Source organism: Electrona antarctica (assembly GCF_951216825.1).
Source record: "Electrona antarctica genome assembly, chromosome: 12".
Lineage (NCBI taxonomy): Eukaryota > Metazoa > Chordata > Actinopteri > Myctophiformes > Myctophidae > Electrona > Electrona antarctica.
In genome coordinates this window covers 7470625-7493473 of record NC_136793.1, presented here as the reverse complement: position 1 = coordinate 7493473, position 22849 = coordinate 7470625, and the positions used below count along the sequence as shown (strand labels likewise).

The window sequence follows — 22849 nt, the reverse complement described above, 5'->3', positions numbered from 1 at the left end:
ATCAACCGATTGATCGACTGTCTGGACCCTGACGGGTCCATTTACAATATAAATCGTGACAGATAGAAATGCCATTAAATGGGGGTCCGTAGACTAATGCATGTCAAACTGGGGGTCCTTGAAATTAAACAGGTCGAGAATCACTGGTAGAGCCGTTCAAATCTCTTATGGGGGGTCCCTGGCATATCCTTTCAAATGGTGGTCCACGGGCTAATTCGTGTCAATTTGGGGGTCCTTGACATGACAAAGTTTGGAAACCACTGGACTAAACAGCAATATCACTTATCCAAGTAACGCTGCATTACTGCATCTTCTGTGCATGGTTTGTATACGGCCATCCGTCCATCCAGCTGCGTAGGAGCCCAGTGTCTTATCACATGCTCAAAACAGATATACAAGCTAACATGATGCATGTCCACAAGTAGTATTTAATATAATCATAATATAATCATTTGAGTGCCCTCAAGGTCGTTGATACAAGCCGCTTCCACTGGTATGTTGCTCAAAGATCAGTCAGTCTTGTGTGCCTACTCAGAACATCTGGAAATGTGAGTGGTCTTGTTCCTCTTTGAAGGGCATGGTAGTCTAGTATCCACAGAATACAAAATGACTTGGTCTTTTGCTGTGACAATATAGCGATGTCTTCTTTGTGTCACAACTGAGATCTATAATGTAATTGATCTTGATACCAAGTAATAATATATTACTTTTATATGCCCAACACTGGTGACAACACTGAATTATATAAGAGCTCTTAGCATTGAAACATTATTCCATTATTGATACAGCACCTTCACCTTACCAATAAGGCAACCAAAAGGCTGTGACGCTCTTATGCTTCAGTCCTGGTGACCACCATGTATATAAAGCTGCTTGTAGTATATAAAATTGCACAACTTGCATATAAGAAATTCTAAATAGACTGCATATGTAGGAAACAATTCTGAAGTAAATGGCAGGTCAATTATAAATAGGCAAAGAAGGAAATTGTAATAAACAATTTATTTAAACAATAAAACAATAAAACAAAAACTCTAAAACAATTTGAATCCTTCGGCTGGCTCCCAGGTGTCCTCCCATTGCTTTCCACTGTAAAACATCCATGAATGCACACAACTGTTAAAATCATTTCATATAGTTGTACCACAAGATTATTTAATTTGAATGTGGTATCATAAAATCAAATGTGAAACAGATCCAAAGCTTAGGATCTGTTTCACAAATGTCTGGTACTAAAACATATTTATAGAAGCACATTTGAAAACTGCCAAAGCTGAACAAAATCCTGAGATCTTACCATGATGTGCAAGGGTGCCAGACGATAAGAGCCATTTCTCCATTCTACAGACGGCCACACAGACAAAAATAAGTGTTAGCCATTTCAGCAGCCACTGGTAAATCCAGTACTATTCGACGCAGTCAAATTCAACAGCTTACCTCTGTTTTTTGTGTGTCTCTAATGCGGTCCCATTTGAAAACCTTCTGGCTTTTACAAAGTCTGCAGCCTAAAAAGATGCAAAAATGGAAAACAGAAGGAGAAAAAAAAGAATAAGATTTAGACAAAGACAAGGGTTTGATATCCTCCAGGTGAGTTTTATGTCATGAAGCAACTTATAGTCAGTTAGCAATCCATTGTTTTTCATGATCCCTTGAAATAAAAGGGATTCTGGAATGCTCGATCTGAGCAATCTTTTTTGTTCTTTGAATGTGTCCATGCACACCAAAAGATAACTCACCAACTCACTCGAGTTGAAGAGCAAGGTGGTGTCTTTCAGTTTCCAGATACTAAGACGAAAACTCAAATTTCATCTAATTTTTGGGATACGTGTGCAAATAAAACCGCTGTATTATATTTCCATTTGTGTTCATATTCATTTTCTAATGTAAAGGACATTTCCAGGGTGTAGTCCAAACTATTGTTAATGAAAAAAAGAATGTTGCCCAACCCTGTACATGTGTTGAAGTGCCTGTAAAGTATCTGAATCTTATTCAGAGCCTTTACATGTCTGTTTACTGTATAATTTAACAGCAGGCTAAGATCGTTAAGGTGGTTGCACACTGGGCACGTTTTTCGGAAAAACGACGAGCGTGCAGGGACCTTAAGACCCCTTTAGAGAATAAGGCTAGGTACACACTGCAAGTCCGCAGGTAGTCATTCGGTATGCATTTCATACACTTGATTGAAATCGGCTGTCAAATCGTTGTGGCCGATCAGCCGATAAAGGATCACACCGCAAGATATTTCACTAGGACTATGATTAATCTCCAACATGTTTATCGCGGTCTGAATGGCTTAACAGGATAAATGTCAGCTGCCAGTTTTATTCTTAACTTTTAAAGCTCTTCATGGTGTGCCAGTGCTTAACCTGATGTCTTCAGGTTTCTAAAAGTGGTTACAGAGTTTGACAACCTGATGCCTTCAGGCAGACTTCAAATATGTGAAAAACCAACATACCCTGCTTCTTTTTCCTTTGCTGCTGTCACAAGTGGAAGTGGGTCTAATATTGAACCACAATTATAACAGAAAACCCTAATTTAAGGTGCTTGTCAGTCAAATGTAAGCGTTATTCATAGTCTACTAGTAGTCAACTACAACATGACGTCACAGAGCCACGGTGAAGAGCAAACCACCGCTCTAGCCTCTCCCCAGCCCTTCTCTCTGTTTTTACTCACCACCACTCAGACATTAACCTTTATACGTTTGGAAGCTCAAAACAATTCAATAGCGACAGAACATTTGGCATTGGCAGAGATTTGTCACATTTGTCATGGGTGTATCCCACACATACTAGCATGTTCATTGTCAGCTTGTAGATTCATAAACCAAGTGTGATGCTATGTTAACACATTTTGCTGCACATTGTGAGCTTGTAGATTTGATTTTTTCAGGATTTGGAAAGTGAAAGTGTTTAAATGTGTCTGTGTTTTTTATAAATATTAAAACCTATGGTAAAAGTTCTAACGAGCTTGTGACTAAATCAATAACTAACAATTGTGGGTCCATTGGAATGGAGGTTCTTTCATATTCTGCACACTGCCTACAACTTTATTTTTTTCTTTAACCTGCACTATACTTATTTTAACATTTATTATTATTATTATTATTAGGGATCAAGCCTAAAGCGGCAAAGATCTCTTATTGATCGTATGGTTTCTGACATTTTTCACAATTTTGACAGTTCTGTGCTTTCGTCTTCCACGAAATTCTGCAATATGGTAAGAGGGTCGCTCGTGACCAATTAGGAACCGATAACAACATGCTTGGGAACCGGGTACCAGTGTTGTTATCGTCGACTAAAACTAAGACGAAAATTGTTCGTCAACTACCTTTTTCCACCGACGGAAACTAAATGGAAACTAAATTAAAACGAAGCTCTGGTGACTAAAACTAAGACTAAATATATTGACACTTTCTTCAACAAATAAAAAATAGACTAAAATGTTAGGAAGGGACTAGTGGACAAAAGATGCAGTAAAGTCATTTTACACTTGGTTCGCATGCTGAAAATAGCCGATCTACAAGCTCACATGTTGCGCTGCGACGCGTTGTGAGCTTGTAGATCAGCTATTTTCAGCTAGTGAAAATCCAGACTATGAATAGGCCTTTAGAATTAATTTCAAAGCTTACTTTTTCCACTTTTAATGCTGGTCTGGCACCCAACTAACCTCATAATTCAAGTATGTGCCAGTCTTAACCTGATGTTTTAGGTGACCAGACCTTTCTCGTATCAATACAAAGACTGTGACAGTCTGCCTGAAGACAGGTTGTCAAACTCTGTAACTAAATATCTGAAAAACAACATACCCTGCTTCTTCTCTTGCTTCTTTCTCTTGTGTCCAGAAGTACTTGGTCTGGGAGGGTCCGGTGGGAGCTCTGAAGAGACGCCTGTTAGAAACAGAATTTGTGCAAACTTAAATTCCAGTGACCTATAATTATGTTAATTTATTTTTTATTATTTTCCAATGAGGGGACTTTGTCTTGCACATGTAGTGTCAATACCTGAAATATATCCAACGGATACTCAATTCTTTAATCCCAGACAGTGTTAGCAAATATTGTGACAAACATTGGTCACCTGCATGTCTGTATTCTGTCTGTATTCACAGGGAAAGACAAGGTTCCCTTTGAAAGTGGTGTGTTTCTTGTCGTCCAATCAGAATAATGTACACTGCATCACCCTTCTACAAGGTGACACATGGACATCACTGTGTTTTGTTTGGTAACTGGAGAAGTGGGCACCTCAATGGTAAATTGGTTATTTATTCAAAAATGTAAAAAATAAGCTTTGGAATAATAGTCTGGAAAAACTAAGTGTTGCTATGAGACGGAGGTAGCTCCCGGCATGAACGGTACAGTATAACAAAGTATAGGTTATACCAGGTCTAAATTGGTTAAAAGAACATAATACAATACATATCAACTTGTAATGATTGACTTGCTAACCGTGAAAATGTTATGAATGCTAATGAGGCTAGATGGAGTTTGATCACTGTCAAGCTGTCATTGTGGCAACAGTCTGCTGGTCATGTTAAAGAGTTGGTCTGCTTCTTAGACCATACATGAGGAACACAACAGACAAGGTGGCAGACTTACAAACTCAGTAATCACTTTTAAATGTCTTACATAGGTACTTAGACATACCCTTCTGTGCTCTGGTTGCAGAGGGTCTTGGAGGCTCTGTAGGCACACCTGTGAGTGACAGTTTGTACAAACTTAAATTCCTATGGCCTGTAATTATGTACATTTCACAGATCAATCAATAACCAGGCAATTTGAACATGTAAAACTAAAAAATATGTTAAGGCTCTCTTTAAAAGTTAATAGATACACAACTGACCTCATCATTCAATTATGTGCCAGTCTTAACCTGATGTCTTAAGTGACCAGACCTTTCTCCCATCAATACAAAGACTCTGTAACAGTCTGCCTGAAGACAGGTTGTCAAACTCAGTAACTCAATTTCTTGAAAAACAACATACCCTGCTTCTTTCTCCGGTTGCGTCCAGAGGTACTTGGTCTGGGAGGGTCCGGTGGGAGCTCTGAGGGGATGCCTGTTAGTAACACAATTTGTGCAAACTTAAATTACCTATAATTATGTTATTTTTATTTTTTCTTCTCTTGCACATGTAGTGTCAATACTTAACAGTGAAATATATCCTAAGATAAACACAATTCTTACCACTAATCCCAGAAATTGTTAACAAATATTGTGACAAACATTGGTCACCTGCATGTCTGTATCCACAGGGGAAAGACAAGGTATAATGTACACTGCATCACCCTTCTACAAGGTCAAGGTGACGCATCATGGACATCACTGCATTTTGTTTGGCAACTGGAAAAGTGGGCACCTCAATGGTAAATTGGTTATTTATTCAAAAATGTAAAAATAAGCTTTGGAATAATGGTCTGAACCATATTTCAAACCACTTATTATATGTTTTACTTTCACAATTTGTCAGTCAAATTTAGAGGTTTTAAGGTTTGCTTTGTTAAACATTAAAGTTCTTCATGGGTCTCGCACCCAGTTACAGTACCTACTGTGAGCTCCTAATTGACTTATGTAACGGTTTTTAACCTGCGGTGTTCAGGAGACCAGAAGACCTCAGGTTGTGAAGCTTGATAACAGCTTTTAAATCTCTTAAAAACCATACCCTTCTTCTGCTGCTGTTCAGCTACAGCGCTAGTAGGCCTGGTAGAAGGTGGGAATTTTGAAGACGGCACAAGCTAATTTTAGCTGCACAAGCCTTACAATGTGGGAAATGATTATTACTTACTGGAAGGTACAGTGTGTGTGTCCTCCGCTGTCATCTGCCATCCTTCTAAAAACTTAGTTAAATTAAAGGCTGGTGTAGGAGTAGAAGATGGGTGGAGGGACTGTGGACCAGGGACATCTGAAATGTAGCATTGTATGCATTCAGTTTTATTACAATGATATTGCATTATATTTATAGTATAATCTTTTATAGTATAATCATTTATTGATTATTGATCGATGCGTTGTGAGCTTGTACATGGATTATTTTCGGCAAAGAGATTTGATAGAGGGGGAAAAAAAGATCAGAACAAGTACAAAGCCAACAGTCAAGTTTACTATTGAGGGTTTAAGTGGTTTCTGTAAGTGTCTGAAAATGCATAAATGAACACAGGACCAATGAGTGTCAATTAAAGAAATGCAATATAAATCCTGACTGCAAATGACACAAAATGTTAACATTAGTGTCTTCTGCTGTGATAATGACATTAGAATATTTTAGATGCAGTCTTAATACTTACTAGTGTTTAGGTGTTGTTGAGGAGGAGATGGGGGGAGATGGGTGCTTGGGGAGGAATCACCAGTGACCATTATGGTCTCTTCAAATGTAGGAGGAGAGGGTTGGGAGGGGGGGATGTTGGATTCCGGATTGGGGGGAGGAGGAGAGGGTGGGGAGGGGGGAATGTTGGATTCCGGATTGGGGGGAGGAGGAGGAGGAGAGGGTTGGGAGGGGGGAATGTTGGATTCCGGATTGGGGGGAGGAGGAGGAGGAGAGGATTGGGAGGGGGGAATGTTGGATTCCGGATTGGGGGGAGGAGGAGGAGAAGGTGGGGAGGGGGGAATGTTGGATTCCGGATTGGGGGGAGGAGGAGGAGGAGAGGAGAGGGAGGCAAATGCTTCCGCCTGCTGGAACCGTATAGAATCTGAAATACATATCAGCAATCAGCATATAATTTTGACACTTAATTTTGACTTACAAATGTGAGATTGACATGAACTTGACTCAGACAAGGTATAGTGCAAAGAGAACAATGTAGTGTCTAACAACATGCCATCTAAAGGATATTCTGCATATTTTGTGATGAAAGAAATTCAAGAAACATGAGGAAAAAGGAACACAAGGGTGATACAGGGAGCGTGACATGCTAGGGGGTGAGGTGGAGTCTGAAAGGTCTGTGCTAGCGGTGTGAAAGGGTGAGTTTTCAGGCTACGGCAAAAATTGGAGCAAGTCTGCAGTTCTGAGTGTTTTAGGGGTCAGCAGCATTCCTGTGTTAGGAATGCTAAGATCTAAGTGACCAGGAAGGTTAGTAGTGATGTCTTGAAGTTATGGGGCTGCCATGCCTTGCTTTGCTTTGTAAGCCAGCATCAGTGTTCTAGTACTGGGTGAGGCCAGAAGCCAATGAAGGAAGTGTTAAGGGGATGTTAAGTTGTTAACATTTGGGGTGAGGGTGACCCGGTGACTGAAATTTTATGAATCATTTAGAGGGGCTTCAGTGAGCATTTCAGACGATTTACAAGATAACAGTGTAAATTTAAATTTTTGGTGTGACACAGTCGTACATGGGGCATACATTTTACAACACACTTCAGACAAAAGTTCAGCTAGGTAGATAGCATGCACTTGTCACCCATTAACTTGTATAACACCTGATTTAGCAAAAACATATCCCAATGACAGCACACTCCAATTTCCAAAGCATTGCCTTACTTTTAACAGTGTGCTCATAGAGTTTGGTCATCTTCTCGATGAACAATTTGATGGGCCCGGACCCTTCAGGGCACAGTTGGGTGATGGTCTCTGCCACGACTCTGTCCGAACCCTTCTTCTGCCTCCCAATAAGCAAAATGGGGCTATAGCCCAGGGCATGAAGCTTCCGAATCTGCATACAGAAATACACAAAATATTAACAGATACAATTGTACATTGACAGGCAAGGCAGACTGTGTGATGAATGCCAAGGACACATATTGATAAGCTATTACCTTGCACAGAGCATCTTAACTGGTCAAAACTGTTCTCTAGAACATGAGTCTAGAATCTATGTGATATATATTAAAAAAAGTATTACATTAACCACTTGAAACCTAGCCTCCCGATTCTGGGGTGGGCTACATTCACCACAAATAACCGATCTCCAAGCTCACAACACATCACAGTGCAACACGTGAGCTTCTAGATCAGCTACTTTTGGCAAATAGTTTGTGTAGAGCAGTGGTATAAAAACAGTGGTCCATGGACCACCAGTGGTCCTTCAGGGGGTTCCAGGTGGTCCCCAGCTAAATGGACAGTTGTGTGTAACTCCTTAGTGTCAAATTAAACCGAATTCACCCTTATTTGGTTATTTAGGATTTAAGTGATAAAATGAAAATAGTATATTACATGAAACGAAAAGGAAAATGTATTAAAGAAAAGTAAAAGTTGAATCTGCAACACAAAATGATGTAGATGCTTCATCTCTCTCTCAGCTAAGGGGTAATTGACCTTGAAGACCTCTGCTCAAGGATGCTGCTATAGAATGTCTGAGGTACCCGAGGAAAGATAATGTTTGTACCTGTACACAAGATGTTACAATAAACACCACCTTGTAACCATGTTACATTTTCAATTTTAACATGGTGTAATTCAGTGAAAATATTTTCAGTAAACTTTCAAAGGATTCTTTAAGATTTGTCTAACCAACTCTAAACATGTACAAACAACCTTTCACCAAAATCAAGTACTGCAGCATTCATTGGGCAACCTTTTATCAACACCACTAGTCTGTCATATAGAACATGTTCATTAAGAGACTACCTGACAATATACAGTTATACACCCACTCTAAAATAAATGAATAACCCAAAAAAAAGCACATACCATTAGATGGGCAGACCCCACAACTCTGCTCTCATTTCCATGTTTTTTAATTTTTGACCCATAGCCCTTCTCCTTCATTGCTCCTTCCTTTTCTTTGTATGCCTTCCTTTTCAGCAGGCTGCCGTAACAGGTGCCACAAGCCTTTTTTGCGGCATTATTTTCCGCCCCACAGTGGGGACAGCTTCGCCTCTTAGGTTTGGTCATAGCTTAGGGAGAAAATGCATGAAACAAAAATATAAGAGTTAGACACATACATGAGCTCAGTTCTGCTTAATTCATGCTCGTCGTATTATGGCATACTAGAACGCTCGCCGCAAAACTCAGTCACCCCGGGGGTACAGCTGGCACCTGGTGGAACTGCTCAGCCTGGTATTCCTAAAACGTAGCCCAAGTAAACTATGCTTAAACGGTTAAACCTACCTTATTCCTAACCTTAACCTCAGTAAAACTATGTCTAACCTTATTTCTAACATGAAGCTCAGTTAAACAGTGCCAAAATCTAACCCTATTCCTAAACTATGCCTACCCCATGCCAAAACTTATTTCGAACCTTATTTTCAGTAAAACAAATGCAATAATACAACAACCGCTCCACCGAGGACCAGCATTCTGGTGTTGCTTACTAAAGAATTGCATACATTCCAAAGAACAATCTCACCAAGTCTGGAAGAGCTTTCAAACACTAACATGACATGTTCACGAGTGTATTTGAAGTTGGAGGCTATATGCCTTTTTAACCCTGCAAGACCCTCAGTAGTATATACACACACACAACATATGAATTATGAATTAAGTAATTAAAACAAATAATCCTGTTCCTTTTTCACCTAAACATTGTCATTGGGTCATATTGTTTAGTCTTACAATGCCATCTATAGCAGTGGTTCTCAACCTGGGGGTAATGATTTGAGTCCCCAAATGGTGACAACGCGTCACAAGCTTGTAGATCTGCTGGATTGTGGCCTGAACAGGTTGATAACCACTGATCTAGAGCAGTGGTTCGCAAACTTTTTCATGTCAAGGACCCCCAACTAGACACTTATTAGCCCGCAGATCCCCATTAGAAAAGATATGCCAGGGACCGCCATAAGAGAAGATTTTTACAGCTCTAGCAGTGATTCTCAACCATTTTCATTTCAAGGACCACCAGGTTTGACCTAAATTAGGCTACAGACCGTCGTCGGACCCCCATTTAATGGAATTTCTATTTCTGGGACCCCAATGTATATAGTAAAAAAGTAAATTTAACTCACAGGTCCATTCGGTTCCATTTATATTTTGTACACACTCTTAAGTTACAGACCCATAAGGGTCCATTTGGTTCCTAATTATAGTTTAGCTGGGGACCCTCTGGAACTCCGGGTCCCTCAGTTACCCCTAGGGGTCCCTGGACCACACTTTGGGAACCTCTGATCTAGAGGACAATACATCTTGCTGAGATCTCACGTTTGATATACTGTAGCCCAGTGGTTTTCAACCAGTGGTCCAGGGACCACCAGTGGTCCTTGAGGGGGTTCCAGGTGGTCCCCAGCTAGTTAGATTTAACTCTTGAGAGCGTAAAATGAAACCAAATGGATTTGGTTTCATTTTACGTTAACATCTGCATGACTTCATTTACAATAAGTTTAGTCTACTCTACACAATAAAGAATGTAGTACAATTTAGTACAACAATGTAGTACAACATTTTCATCGTTTGCCTGTTATCTCTCCTAATGGCCCCACATCATACATGGATAGTGGACAAAATCATATCCAATGACAACTAAATATTATTTAATTTTAGGTCTGAGATATCAAATGGTGGTCCGTGGCTCAAATGGGTCTGAGAGGCTAAATGTCATCAAATGGTGGTCCGTGGCTCAGATGGGTCTGAGGCTAAATGTCATCAAATGGTGGTCCGTGGCTCAGATGGGTCTGAGGCTAAATGTCATCAAATGGTGGTCCGTGGCTCAAATGTCAAATACATGATGATGATGGGCCTTGATATGAAAAGGGTTGACAATCAGTGCTGAAGCCCAAAGCAAGGAACAAACGATACTAAGTCTCAAATACAGTTGCAATGCACGTGAATGATATGAGCCTTTTCCTAGATTCAACTTTAGCTTGGAAATCTCTAAAATTCAACACTGTTGAATGTCTGTTCAACTAGGTAAGATGCACAATTGCACATACACAATTCAGCATCTTAAAACCTATTTTCAATGTATCCCCAAAGTCGAGTCCACCACACCAACGCAACTAGTTTCTTCCAACATGTTGCTTGTTGTGGACTAGGCCCAGCACTTAACACTAGCATACATGTATTCATCATCTCTAATGTAAAAAACAAACGAAGTAAATGCACTAAATATCATCTTACCTCCAAGTTCCAACGTAGGCAAATTGTATTTCTTATTTATTGTTCTGGATACTCCACGCGCTGCCAGGCAAAAACCTCTCTGTAGTCTGTAACTTATTGTGTTAGTATGAACCACTTGTGACCGCTTCCCAATTGGCTAATCAGTCAATTGGCAATATTGGCTCTCTCTCTCTCTTTGCGTGTGTGTGTGTGTGTGTGTGTGTGTGTGTGTGTGTGTGTGTGTGTGTGTGTTAACCTAATAAAATGAAACAGACAAAATCCTACACTCAATAACTCAATGTTACTGTTAATATATGCATTTATGGTTATATATATGTGTCAAACATATTATCCTTTATTTTGACACACACACACACACACACACACACACACACACACACACACACACACACACACACACACACTATTGTAAAGCTCTCAATTTGTGCAAGATGTGTTTTTAAGCATTTTAAAATGAAATGAGAAATATCCCCTAGCCATACTACCATACCACCCATGACCAAAATTACCATTTTAAAACAGCAAGCAATAGCAAGATGATATAGTTATAGTTATAGGCAATATAAGGCCTAATATGACATCAAGGCCCCCCTGTCCCGTCCCCCCATCCCACTTGTCCCACACAAGCGATACTTCTGTCCCTCAAATGAACAGTTTGGATCTGCACACCCTAACACACACACACACACACACACACACACACACACTGTTGTGTGTGTGTGTGTGTGTGCAATTCTACCAATGTTAATATCAAGAGCACTATGCAAACACAGGACTAGACAGATGGATTACCCAATGAGCCAGTGGGGCTGGGGCCCAGGGACCCTGGTCCCTTGACTCTCAGGGGTCCTTGATGGAGAACTGGACCATATATCTAGGTTATGCTCAAATGTGGGCACCTCCTCAGTATTTACAGCAGTGGTTCTCAAACAGTATTTACAGCAGTGGTTCTCAAACACACACACACACACACACACACACACACACACACACACACACACACACACACACACACACACACACACACACACACACACACACACACACACACACGTGTGTGTGTGTGTGTGTTTGAGAACCACAGCAGTGGTTCTCAAACACACACACACACACACACACCCTGGGCCCCAGCCCCCCCACTGGCTCATTGGGTAATCCATCTGTCTAGTCCTGTGTTCGCATAGTGCTCTTGATATTAACATTGGTAGAATTGCAATAAGCCTTACCACCAACTGTCGGACCTGCAGTTTGCTCCTTTGCGTGAGAATGGTTTAGCCCTGTCATATCCCTACAAAATGACTTCCAGCATGCTATGCATATTTCTGAAAAGGATTCCATGAAGGTGGCATGAGGGTCTGGACCCATGAGGATCTGTGCTCATAGCCTGCACCATGCAGCTCATTGGCGTTCACCAGAGAACACCACATTTTGCAGACCTAGACCTTTGGCACCTTAAGCTTGTTCTTTTCACAGATCAGGTTCACAATGACCAAATGTGACAGGCGTGAAAGAGTCTGGTGTGACTTGTTTGTCAAATTGGCAGTGTTGATTGATGGCCTGGGCAGTGGGCACGGTTGCACAGACCTCCACATGTCATAGCGAGCAGCACCCTGACGGCGCAACACAGGGCCAGGGAATTGCATCAGTGTAAGTTATCACAATCACTAAGGAGTTTCCGAGTAAATTCCTGGATGACAAAGACATTGATGCCTTTGACTGTCCCTCTTGTTCCCCTGACCTTAGGGTGCAGACAGGCAAATTACATTTGCATCTTACTTTAGTACATATAGCATGCTCAAATAGAACAGATCAACAAGCTCTCAACACATTGCTAGACAAAAAAGGTTTTTCCTTCAAGTTGTACTGCTTGATTCCAAAGGTGTGAATTGCAGACTTGAAAAGAAAAAAGGAATCCAAGGCACTCCGTCTTTGGTGAAAAAGGTTCATATAATCTATTGATTGATGAGCAAGGCAAGGCGCTTTGGACTTAACATCATGTCCTGTGTTTTCAAAATCATCAACACATTGCATTGCAAGATGTTGATAGCTTGTAGATCTGTTCTTTATGTGACAACCTTTCACACTGGGCTCCTCTACACAGCTGGATGGATGGACAGCTCATAGACAAACCATGCAGAGAACAGAGAAAACCGAATTATGTTATTTGAATTCAGTAATACCGCATTACTTGGACAAGTAATATGTAATAATACAGTTTGGGCAATTGTAATAAGTTACATTACTCGTTACTGGAAAATGTAATGTATATTACATTGATATAATAATATTACTGGCCAACACTGACTGTATGTTGGTTTGTTTAGTGAGAAAACAATGTTGCAAATAATCAGGCAACCTCCCCATAATAATTTTGGTACCCCTGACCTGGGGGGCCTAACTCACAGGTTGATAACCAGTGTTATTGTACGTATGTAAATGTATAAAACGAACTAATGTAAAGTTTATATCTGGCTAATAAAGTCACACATATAATTGTAATTACATTTGAGTTTCACTTCATCGCCAGGACATATATTTTTTAATGGTAGCGATTCAGGGCTGGAGCCAGGCATCAAATTGAGTCTTAGATTTAGGAAAATCTACTGTAATAATAATGATCAGCTTTAATCCTGATTATAATCGCCTTGTTGATACTGTACATATATTCATTCATATAGTTCAGGTTGATACACTGTATAATATGCTTACCCTGATAGTAAGTTGAAGGCCTGCTGACACTGTACATACATTCTCATATTCGCTGATGTAGTCTGCAGCTGATGGGAGTACTTCATCTTATAGGCACTGTATTCAATGGACCTCCATTGTTCAATGTCAGTTTGTATTGCACCATCAAAGATAGTATCATGTTTTTAGGAATATTTTAGGAATATACTGTAAAAAAAATGGATGTAAGCAGTAGAGAGGAAACCATAAATTATGAAGGCCATGTGCATTACCATAGCTCAGGTAAATAAATCAATAAAAATACATCGCATGGATGCACCTGGGCCGTATCTTCAGTGATGTTTCCTGAGGTCAACGGGGTTTCGAGTCTTCCAACGTCATACCCCTCACTCAGGCGACCCAGCCGGAACCAAAATCTGGTGCGTGGAAGGACTAGTCTCTGTGGGTTGACTCCTGACCGGGCCCCTCCTACGTCTCACCAGGTCCACTCCTGCTCTCACCAGGCCCAGGACCTGTGCGTTGCACCAGACTCCCAGTACCAGGCACTGCATTCAGGAGTGGTGGACTATAATGGCCCTCCTAAAAGGCCTCACCAAGGTTTGTTGGGCTTCCTCCTCACGGAGGACACAGGCTGGGGCGCTAGTAATACTCTCTTGAAGTTGATAACCAATTCTTGCGAATGTGAACCAAACAAATGCATACATGGTATGCTGTGTGCATTTTCCAGAGTTCTTTAAACGGACAGATTATTATTTATTTTGAATAACTTTCAGGTGTAAAATGCGGTGGAATTATATAGTCTTCATCTGGCAATATATCTAGCCCCAACTTCCCAGGCTTGTACCCCTACAATGTTGAGTGTGTCTGGCTGATTGTAGTGGCTAACGGTTCCTCAATTCTGCTTACTTTCCACCACTTTGAGCTGGAATACCATGTTCTCCTGTTCTTGCACCCATAGCTGAGGATGAGTGGAACCACCTGGGGACATTTTGCATCTCCCCACCCCAGTTCACATCCTCCTGGAATGTGGAATGTCCATCATCTTCCGATCAGACCATCATGTGTCCCATAGGGGTTTCATCGTAGGCTACTGTTATTTATTTTTCATGACATCGGGCACTTGGTTGTCCCTCTCCTACGGCGCACCTATTGCTTAGGAGTGCAAAAGCCTTGCTTTTTATCATAGGCTACAGGAAAGGTGATGTGTCAGCCAACCATTTCTCTCAACTGAGTTGACATAAGCTTTTAGTAAAAGTTTAACATGTATTATGCATTTACATTTTGTGATCTTCATGGTAATTGTTGGGCTTCATATCTTGGCCAGAGTTGGAAACATTGTAAGACCAAATATAAAGGCAGTCTGTGCAAAAATATCCTTGAATTAAATTTGTTTTACTGTGATATTGCAAAATATATAAATAATGCATCAGAAATTACAAGCCATTGCACACTTTATTTCTCAGTACTCTCCATTCAAGATGTGTTGTGTACAAGATAACAAGTACAAGAGATCAAACAAGAAAACAAATACTGTATATTTAAAAATACTAGCCCAGTAGCCCTGCCTCGTTTCCTTTAACCCATTCAGGACAGGAACCCCTTTTGGTGTTTTAAGCATCGTTATACTTTAGCTATTGAAATGTAGCAGATCTACAAGCTCATAGCATGGCTACGAGCTTGTAGATCTGCTATTTTTGAAAAATCTTGAAAATGTAGCACAAATCTTTGAATATATTCTTTCATAGCAAACGTTTTTAACTCAAATCTTTGCTTCTGGGGGGGGGTTCCCTGGAACAACATATTTTGTTGGCGGCCAATTACATATAATCTTTGGGGTGCTTGACATGAAATAGTTTGAGAACCACTGACATAGAAAACTGTCATGCTTTAGAAGACATTTTGTAGAATCGTGTGAAGTGAGGGGCTCTCTTATCATCATACATCATCTCATACTGGCCAATCAGAATGCCTGTTGCCTGTGATTGGTTAGCTGATTTGCTCGTTTACATATGACGTACATTTTCCCTTCAATGTCAATGGCGTTTAATGTTTTGATGTTTAATTTACATCTTTAGCGGAATTGTGACCTAATTTCTCCGCTCATTGTCAATGGCAAATCTTGAGACGTGAGTGAGGACAAAAGCTGTATGTAGAGCGCCCCTCAAAGATCAGACCTGTCTGAACTAAGTGGTGCTGTTGGGGTGTCTGACTATTGGCTGTCGGACTAGTGGTTGTCTGACTATTGGTTATCGGCTCTCAGCTTCCCATCATGCACCTGTGCAGTGTGAAGCTCAACATCAACAGTGACACTTTGTCACCCGTTGGTGACATACATACAACGGACATACATACATAGATAGGGACACACATTGCTGGGGATTGGAGTGGCTGCACCACTCAAAAAAGAAAGAAAAAAATCACACCTGTGTGAAGTAAGTGGTGCAATTCCGTGTGGGGGTCCCGATGGGGGGGGGGGGGGGGGGGTTCCAGACCCACATGAACGCACCCAGGGTGCCGGCCCGATTCCGGCGAGCTGCCCCGCGTCCGAAACGGTTGAGAAATGACAGAGTTACCGTGTGGGGGTCCCTCTACTGTACCCTCCACTGTACTGTACTGTACTGTACTGGCACACCCGAAATCACCATATATACAGTTAATATGTGCGTGTGTTTGTTAGGTTGCGCACAGGTGGTGAAAAACAACCATGCTGTTTTCGTGGTCAGACGCACCCAGCCAGCCACACACCCACACACAGTCACTTAAGGAAGTGGTTGCACCACTTAAAAAACCACATCTGTGTGTTGCACATGGGATTAGGTGCAAAATGTCAGTGCGCGTCAACCGAGTAATCCACATAACATGTAATCTGTATGTAGCTCCATGAGGAAAGCAAAACAAAATCCACAGAGGTCCAAGGAAGAGCTACAAAAAGGTCCCTCGTATAATCCCACCGGTAGGTCTGAGACCAGCCCACACAGTTCGTTGTCAGGCTGCACCTCCCTCAACAGTCTGACAGTAGCTGGGTGTCCTACTCAACATCAGAGTCAGACCATCCGGACTCTGAACTATAGGCGCACTCAAGTTCTTCCAAAATGTCTACTGGTTCAACAAGACTGTCGTCGGTTGCGTTCATAACGCCCAAGTAGAGCTTCCTCGTGCGCCTCCTCAGATGTCTCAGCTGCATCTCCTTTCTACGGATGAGGCACGCGAGACCCCTCCTTGCATCCTCTGGTAGATGTCCTAAACAAAGGAACAATGTGTCACTCACTATATAGGGATGAAAGTGAAACACATCTTTCACACCATAATCATAACCTCTTGAAACATGACATAAAAACCAATTAGTAGAAGTGCACATTTACTTTGCCACATACCTTCACTCTGATGGAGAGAAAGCTCTGACAAGACACTGGCTCTGGCCTTGAGAACATCCCAGTGCTGCCTCATCTCTCTCACGAGGATAGACTTCTCTTCCTGAAGCCTGCGAACTGCCATGCACTGATGGAACACCTCTTTCTTGGTGCTGAAATCAACAGACCCTGTAATACATAGATATGGAAGGTTGAGAACAGTGCACAAAGACTGTAGATGCATATATCATTTGTCATTCATGTAATCATGTATCAGTATTAAATTAGTTGTTGAGCGTCCCTCAGAACTCTACTAGTAACTATAAGCTGTTTACATTAAATGTCTGAAAAAAGCCAATGGACAACCTTACAATGGGACACACATGTCAATCTGCTATTTTCCACAATGGTTTTCCCAGTATACAGACACTGGGGTTTAAGTGGCTAAATGCATACCACTTTGTGAAATTTGCCACGGCCAAGGATGCTCTCTGTCCAAGATAGTGTCGAAGCACACGGTTTGCTCAGGAACCAGGTTGTTGTACTCCTCCACCATTAGCTTCAAAGCATCTTTCTCCTGCCTTAATTTCCGGCGGATTCTGTGACGTCCTTTGTTGCTGTCTGAGAAGAAAAACATTTTATTGCTGGTTACACACACTTGGCTATGCCTACGTGGGCATCTTTTTGCAATGGTTTTCAAAAGGAAACGGAGCAGTTTTCTGGCATTGTGCCGATTTTGCCAGTAAACCACTCCATCCCAATGAAAACCATTACATAAAAGGCTGACACAGACATAACTGAATGTCGTGTGTACCCAGCCTAATATAAGACAGAGAGGCTGTAACTCTGCCCCAAACACATTGTACACAGTCAGAGAGGCTGGGACTGTTGTCAGAATAGGCCTAAAATGTTAACTTACCATTTTGGTTATAGATGCGTTGGTTCCTGGTTTTAATGCTGCTCGTGAAGGCCTCAATCTTCTGACACAACGTCTGCAGCGTGCCTTGATGTTGTGTTTGTCCTGAAACACAATGAATAACAGTGTGAATTTAATTTAAAAAATGCATAAATATTCAGATTTTTATATCAGACAATGTTCATCATGTTCTTACCATCTGCCCATTCTTTATGATCTTGCACATACTCTTCAACATTGTGGTCTTGAAGTTGAAGTTGTGCCTTCAGGATTTCCAGGTCTGCCAACTTGGTTTTTAAGACCTTAGATGTCTGAAATTACAAACAAAACCATTACAAAGACAGAAACTCATGTCATGATTTCTATGTTTTACAATCATTTTCGTATCAAGGTCCAATATTTATTCGGCATTTGAGCCATGGACCACCATTTGATGACATTTAGTCTGTCAGCCCCAAGACTAAAGAACTTTTTGTTATTGATAAGATTGTCCACAATGCCATGCTATATTGATGTGGTACTATAGGAGATAATGTTGTTAAAATAACAAATATTTTACATTCTCAAAAAGTGTAGACTTCTTGTAAATTAAGTAATGCAGATGTTTAACAATTCTTTTACAATTGACAACTCAATTGTAAAAGGGGTCCCATATGGGGTCCATTTGGTTTCATTTTACACTCAAGAGTTAAAGAGCTAGATTCCATGTGGTTACCAACTTCACATAATTTAGCTGGGGACCACCTGGAACCCCCTCAAGGACCACTGGTTGGTTATACATCATGCAAAGTGCACATGAATGCACGCATGTATACATGAAATAACAGTTTCTACCTTGTGGTATCTTTGGGCGAGTGAATTGGCCATGTTGTCACGTTTGTGTTCGTTCCATCTCATGGCCAAAAGTGTCAGCATGTCATTTCGGCCTGCAAGTACACAGAGAGGAGTTCTGCAACAATTCTTACAATCATGTTATTCACACTATACTATATAAAAATGTACAATTATACAGCACCTTCTTTGGACATATGCTTTGTTGTTACGGCTATCCTGGAGAGAAATGCATTGCATTGTTCGACCTCTTCCCCAAGTGTCGAGCCAGCACCGTCCTGATTTCCCCCGCCCCATTTCACCTGGACAGAGATAATACTAAACCTGAATATCAATTGCATTCATAAAAGCACATGCTTTTAGCAAGACTCAATGGTGCCATCTAATTAAAAAGAAAAAAAGCCAAATGGACTGCCAACTAGCACAGGCAGTTAACCCTAGAACACCATCACTGTACACCATCACTGTACAGCAATACATATCAACTTGAGGTAATATTTCATCATGACTTTTCACAAAAAAACTGAAACAAAAACATTGGGGGTGTATGGGATTGTTCTCTACCACTCTATCACTAAAAACGGGTGAAATTCACCCGAACACCTGCCTGTAGAAAAAAAACAGGGATGTGGGCATGCAGGGGAACAAACCTACCTTCTATGATGTCACTGAGCATCATGAAGGTACTGAAAGACCCACCCACCTCAGACATCAGCAACATTATGAAAATTACAATAATATAATTGTCCGGGTGAAAATCAACTGTGTGTTCTAGGGTTAACAAAGGTGAAAACGTTAACTGCCTTGACAGCAGTAGATCAGTTACTCATTACTTGATTGTCAGATAATTTATAGGATTGACCACCATCTTATAATCACGTATTGTTTTATACTAACCTCACATTTGTAATCATGAGCCTTAGCATGGAGAACAGAAAGGAAGGGCCGCATGTTCTGAAGGGTCTGGAGCTCTGGACAGCGAGCACACACTTTTTGTAGGTACGGCCAGTACCTACAGGCAACGTCCATACAAAAAAATGTGATCTCATACTTGGATGCCATCTGGTGCTGTAAGAACATGGGGTATGCGTAAATTTCTCCCCTGAACATGTTCAAGGCAGCCAGCAATACACCATGTCTGCAGACAGCCAGTTCTAGGCCCTCCTCGTCGACACGACTCCTGGACCGGTCAGATGTTTCTCTGGCTGCCGACCACTCCCCACCACAAACACCCCTTCCAGGGACCTACATGGTACAAAAGATTAATAGATAAAAGATCTTACCATCGGTGAACAATTCTACCAGATATTTTGAGGTAAATGTCACAAAAACATGGCACTACTACTACTTAACCACTTAAACACCAGGATCTGTATTCTGGGAAAGGTTTTGCAGAAGACCGTTAAGCTCAGCCATGTTATTGTTCAGTGAAGATATTGTACAACTTTACAGTGACAAAAACAGAGAGCTCGTCGATCGGCTATTTTCAGTGAAGATATTGAATGTAGAGTGAAAACTTTAAAGCCACTGGTATAGAGAGCCCTGAGAGCCCTCCACTCAATAAAGAAACAGGATTTAAGTGGTTAAATTCCATGACAATTATTTACTTAATAATCATATAGAAGAGCAAGTCTGCAATTACATGTTTGACTTTGCTGTGGATGTCACCAACAAATTTGGACACATCTTCATCATTGGCGATGAATGCCCCCTCAAAGATGGAATGATCTTTGGATCTAAAAAAGAAGATAGATTTAAGATGTTATAAAGTCCAAGTTCAAGGCATTGCCAGACTGTAGGATCTCTCAAACATTAATGGAAATATGGTGGGGAACGTTAAGAGTGTTCCCATCCCATGTAATCAGTCTGGCAATGTCAAGCTACAGTGCATATGGGTTACAGTGTAAAATATACAACTGATTATTTTGCCATTCCTTGATATTAACAGTGTGTATGTGTACATTACAATACCTTGCTGTACTCTTAAAACGATAATGCTTGCGGTTCCCATCAACGGAGACCGCAAGCATTGCTGGTGTGCATGCAGGACAGCAAAATGGCTCCTCCTTGCAGAGGGAATCAATTGCATGCCGAATATGAGCCCATTCAAAAAAAACTTTTTGAAAGCTGTCGGGTGAAATTTTCCCATCCTAGAAAAACAACAGCAGAAACAGCGGTTTAACTTTAACCCATTAAGACCTGAGGCATGCATCTGTGTCACCTTAGCTTTGAACCAATTTAACCATCATTTTATACCGTACCTATTGAAAAATAGCAGATGTACAAGCTCATAGCACGGCACCAAGTGCCGCTCTATGTCTGAGCTGTCTGATTTTTTCTATTGTGAAAATGTGTGCAAATCTTTGAATATATATTCTTTCACAGCGAACGTTTTCCCCACAGGTTTTTACACAGGTTTAATGGTTGTCTAGAAAAACATTAAAAACGCTATTGACAATGGACAGAGTTTAATGTTTGTTTTGTCACTAACACAAACATTAAATGCCATTAACAATGAACAGAGTTTAATGTTTTGTCTATCACTGAGCAAATCGGCATATGCATGTTATGTTATGATATCGCGATGATGTAAGATGATAAGGGTTGGTAAAGCGCCCCTCTCTTCATGTGTGATTTTTAACTCAAATATTTGCTTCTTGGGGTCCCTGGAACAACATATTTTCAGATGGGGGTCGGCGGCCGGATAAAGACATTTTTGGGGGTCCTTGACAATAAATAGTTTGAGAACCACTGATATAGAATCATAGGTTTTTCAGAAAAATGGATTTAGAAGACATTTTGTAGAATCTGGAATCAGGTCTTAATGGTTTAACAGAAATGTTCATATCCAAACACTAATCATTTAACAATGCTTGAAGAAATTAGTATACTTACACGGCCAAAGCGAAGAGTCCTTTTCTCAAGCCCCCGTAGAAATGCTAGAAGTGAAAGCCCTGGTGACGCCATCTTCATCTCCTCATAGGTGTAAAACAAGTCTGTTTCATAGACGGTTTCGAAGTTGATGGTGGCTGGCCAGTAGCCATTTTGCACAAGGTCATTCACTCCTGCATCCCACGTAGCCTGGCATCCCTCGCAGGTCAGACGTGGCATGCTGAGATCATACCGACCTACAAATAACATACATTCACTGTAATGTTCCCACTGCCAAAGAAATCACAGGCTGACTTGGTAGGAACGGCAATGAATAAGTCAAGAGATGGCTAAATAAGTGTTATTTCTTGACAGAGCTGTACAATAGGGAAACATCTTTTTCAAACAGAGCAGAGGAAATCCTTTATGTAATTACCATTGATTGTGACCAAAGCAACGTCCTTCCCTTTGCCGACCTTCAGCATCTCCGGTGGACAACCACAGACTTGGACAGGCATCTCAATGGGCAAGAATCGCACTAAAAGAGAGTTATGTTAATCATTAGTAAAATCACATAAAGCAGTCTAACATTCCTTTGTTATGTCAATGAACTAAACTTTATAAAGTCACTCATTAACGGGTTGCTCTTCAAACTGCAACGTTATTGGGACCGCAGGTCACATTTAGTATGAAATTGTGCGTTTCCCGTCAGTCAGTCACCCCCAGGCATGACCATATACGTTTGTTGACTAGGGTTCATTTATTCTGATTGTGTACTTCTAAGTTACTTTGGATAATAGTGTCTGCTAATGTACTTACCACAGTGTCTAATAGCCGTTCCAACAACACAACTGGTTGGAGCTAATGGCCGGAAGAAACCACCAGTCATGCCATCCCGGTTGTGGAGAACGAGCGCCTTGTTGTGCCTGCTGATGTCGCATTCAGCACAGAGGAACGGGCACGGGAGGCAGTCTCTGCACCTGACAGCTGCCGTGTTGTTCCGACACTGGCTGCAGATGCGTGTTGCAGCTGTTGCCACATTCTCCTGTGCCAAGATGCTGTTAATCAGAGATGGTCTCAATGCTCTCCACCTTTCGAAGAAAAGTGCGTTGCGGGTGCTCCAATCCTCCTTAGCCAGTGGAGCTCTTTGGGGTACATCTTGATCTTCTGGCTCGTCATCAGAGCTACTCTGGTACTGAAGTAGATCTTGCAGAAGACA

At 41.1% G+C, this 22849-nt stretch overlaps 1 protein-coding gene and 2 long non-coding RNA genes across 3 annotated transcripts in view; 1 reads left to right on the top strand and 2 right to left on the bottom strand.

Annotated features, from left to right (window-relative positions):
* LOC306933811 overlaps positions 1–22849 on the top strand; it is a 68356-nt gene that overhangs the window by 20316 nt on the left and 25191 nt on the right. The window lies entirely within an intron of this gene.
* LOC306933623 (uncharacterized protein) lies at positions 1035–18999 on the bottom strand (the record flags this gene model as incomplete). The annotated part of the gene is made up of 16 exons (XM_079515940.1): positions 18944–18999; positions 18763–18854; positions 18125–18239; positions 17932–18033; positions 17469–17633; positions 17037–17201; positions 16763–16902; positions 7465–7636; positions 6338–6679; positions 5779–5847; positions 4981–5052; positions 4643–4690; positions 3806–3886; positions 1438–1505; positions 1298–1341; positions 1035–1089 (listed from the first exon to the last, which is right to left on the bottom strand). Exons 1-16 carry the CDS (start codon positions 18954–18956, stop codon positions 1035–1037), a joined length of 1743 nt encoding a protein of 580 aa, XP_079372066.1. The 5' UTR covers positions 18957–18999.
* Positions 19892–21758, bottom strand: LOC306933533. The gene is made up of 4 exons (XR_013791242.1): positions 21655–21758; positions 20731–20909; positions 20402–20495; positions 19892–20004 (listed from the first exon to the last, which is right to left on the bottom strand). It is a non-coding gene; the product is annotated as an uncharacterized lncRNA (long non-coding RNA).